This window comes from Chelonoidis abingdonii, chromosome 4 (genome assembly GCF_003597395.2).
Source record: "Chelonoidis abingdonii isolate Lonesome George chromosome 4, CheloAbing_2.0, whole genome shotgun sequence".
Taxonomy (NCBI): domain Eukaryota; kingdom Metazoa; phylum Chordata; order Testudines; family Testudinidae; genus Chelonoidis; species Chelonoidis abingdonii.
Genome location: NC_133772.1, coordinates 29,804,171 through 29,807,174, shown reverse-complemented (window position 1 = coordinate 29,807,174; position 3,004 = coordinate 29,804,171). Strand labels below are relative to the sequence as shown.

Sequence of the window (3,004 nt, the reverse complement as noted above, 5' to 3'; positions counted from 1 at the left end):
TGATCAGGGCTCCTGGGTGCTAGTGTAATAAATTATCAGAGTAGACTTTAATTACAGGAAATAGTTGCTACTGCTGAGTCCTGCTACCGATTTGCAGAGTTTTACCATCAGATATTTCTTTCGATTGCCTATTTCCTTTCCCCTGTTGCCGTGTGAAACACCCACACAACAGTGGGTATGTCTACACTGCAATCGTGAGGTGTGATTGCAGCACTTGCAGGCATACCCAAGCTAGCAATGATCGAGCTAGTTCGCAAAAAATAGCAGTGAAGCCGTGGCAGGGCTAGTCACCTGACTGTGTACCCAGTGTCCCGGATACCTGTGCAACTGCCTGTGCTGCTGTGACTTCACTGCTATTTTTAGCGAGCGCTCTCGATCATAGCTAGCTTGGGTATATCTACACGTGTTGCAATCACACCTTTTGATTGTAATATAGACATACTCAGTGAATAAAGACTGGCTGACTATATAGGACGAAGAGCAGAATTTGCTATACACAAAAAAGTGTTGCTAAAGTAAACTGAAGAGGAGATAAATATTTCCTTGTCTAACTTCTTTCAGTTAGAATAATCTTCCGCAATTGTTTCTGAAAACCATAAATTGAAAAAAAATTATAGGAAGGAGAAATTTTAGTTGACATCACGTAACCCTGGTGTTATTTTATACCGCTTTTGGTTGAGAGAGATAAAGAAGCAGTTCCTCCAAAGCCCACCCAGTCAAACATACAGCTAGACTGGACTCCCTAGGAGTGACAACTACAGTGTTTCAAGCAGATTCTCAGACCTTCAGTCCACTGGGCAGAGGAATCTGGTACTCTGCTTCTCCTGGACTAGTCTAATGTCTTTTCATACTCACCAGGAGGACTTGGAGAAACTGCTGTTGAAATTGCTTTGTAACCAGCACGTGTGACAAGAATGTACCATAGCACCTGGGTATACAACCTCACAATCCCATTCTCTAACACCCAGAGACATGGTAAGGCCCCTGACTTGAAGGTACTATAAGGCAAAATACTCCTTATCCCATTCCCAATCACCGGGGCCACCCACATTGTGTCTCTGGACAGGGTCTTGTTTACTGAAGGATGTCCTAAATCTGTCATTTACTCTGAGGCAGCACTTTCCTTCCCAGTGCTCTGCTCAGGGAATCCCTTAGCTCCTTGTTCCTCATGCTGTAGATCAAGGGGTTCAATACAGGAGTGACAAAGGTGTACCCCACAGACACTATCCGGCCTTGCTCCGGGGAGTAGCTGGAACTAGGGCGTAAGTATATGAAGCTGCTGCAGCCATACATCACGGCAACAACCATCAAGTGGGAGGAGCAGGTGGAGAAGGCACGCTGCCGGCCAGCTCCAGAGCTGATCCGCAGGATGGCGACCACAATGAAAGCATAGGAGATGCAAATCAACAGGAAAGGGATGGCCACATTTATGAAACTACAAATATAGAGGACAACCTGGTGGACATGGGTGTTGCTGCATGCCAGACGCAGAACAGCAGGAATGTCACAGAAGAAATGGTAGATTTCATTGGTGCCACAGAATGGCAAGTGGAAGATCAGGATGGTCATATTAAGGGATACCAAGAAGCCCAGTACCAGGGATGCAGCTACAATGCTCACACAGACAGTCCAGTTCATAATGAGGGTGTAGCGCAGTGGGTGGCAGATAGCCACATATCGGTCATACGCCATGAAAGACAGCAGCACACATCCAGCACCTCCCAGGAAGATATAGAAGAACATCTGGGTGCTACAGCCAGCCAGGGAGATGGTGGCCTTCCTCAAAGACATGAGATTGGCCAGGGTCAGTGGGGCAATGATGGTGGAGTAGCAGATCTCCATAGCTGCCAGGTTGGCCAGGAAAAAGTACATGGGGGTATGGAGGGAGCGATTGGTACAGACAGTGAGCACAATGGTGCCATTCCCACAGACACTGATCACGTACATGAGCAGAAAGATCAGGAAAATCAGCAGCTGCACCTTGGGGAGACTCGAGAAGGGATGGAAGTAGAATTCAGTCATTCCAGTTCGGTTTTCATCCCCCATGGAAATAGCAAGCGGAACCTGCTGAGAAGAGGAGAGAGGAACGGTTACTGTCAGCAGTAACCAAGGGCAGAACAAGTAGTTAATGATATCAGACTGCAGCCAAGAGTTTCAGATTCAATATCAGGGAGCAAAATCTAACTCTAGTGCAGGGGATGGGGTAAGCTATCAAAGGAGGTGGAATAACATCTGGTTGCCACAGCTGATGAGAGAGATTACATTGTTTCTTGCGGGGGGGTGAGGGGAGGCGAGTCACACAAACTACTATTTTCAGACCTTCATAACTCAAACAACACAACACTAAGTTTGCCAGAATCCTCTAAATACTACGTCCTGGCCAAATGTCAGCTTACCTACCTTGGCTGTTTTGGTCCTACCTCTGTAAGCAGAGTCAGGATGAGCTCTACCCTGACACTTGGTGGTGAATTATGAGGAGTGTGGAAAGGAATTTTAAGTATTTGCATTGGCACACCCACCCCACCTAGTATAGCCCACGGCAACCTGGGATGGTTATTTTGACAGCTCTGGGATCCCCAATTTCTTTGTTATTGGGGCAGGAGGAATAAAGTGTCGTCACCCTGATTTATGTGAATGAGGAACTATGAGACTGCTTTATGACAGAGATGTCTCAATATCAATTAAGTAGCACTTGCTGACAAGGGCATGGGTGCCAAAACCATTGAAATGAGAGGTTGGGGACTGGTGTGTTACCTGATGGTATGGCCCTTTTTTTGAGGGCCTAGAACACCAGTTGCACATCCTCCTTTCTTCCGCCGTTGAAGAGTAGAGCTAATTGATTTCCTTAGGAGTCCATCTAGAGGCTGCTGAGCTGAATTTCACGTTGGGTCAAGTGGTGCACCAGCACTGGGCTCCCCTCTACACTGTTGAAATACTAAAAGAGCTCAAAGCTTACGAGGGAATCAACTGGTGTGGGTGTACCATAGGGGGAGCCTGTAAGCTC

The 3,004-nt window shown here is 46.9% G+C and overlaps 1 protein-coding gene across 1 annotated transcript; it reads right to left on the bottom strand.

The window, feature by feature from the left end:
- Window positions 1–1,098: 1,098 nt before the first annotated feature.
- LOC116816971 (olfactory receptor 10V1-like) lies at window positions 1,099–2,802 on the bottom strand. Its single transcript, XM_032766674.2, has 2 exons — window positions 2,755–2,802; window positions 1,099–2,064 (listed from the first exon to the last, which is right to left on the bottom strand). Exons 1-2 carry the CDS (start codon window positions 2,800–2,802, stop codon window positions 1,099–1,101), a joined length of 1,014 nt encoding a protein of 337 aa, XP_032622565.2.
- Between the last annotated feature and the right edge of the window lie 202 nt (window positions 2,803–3,004).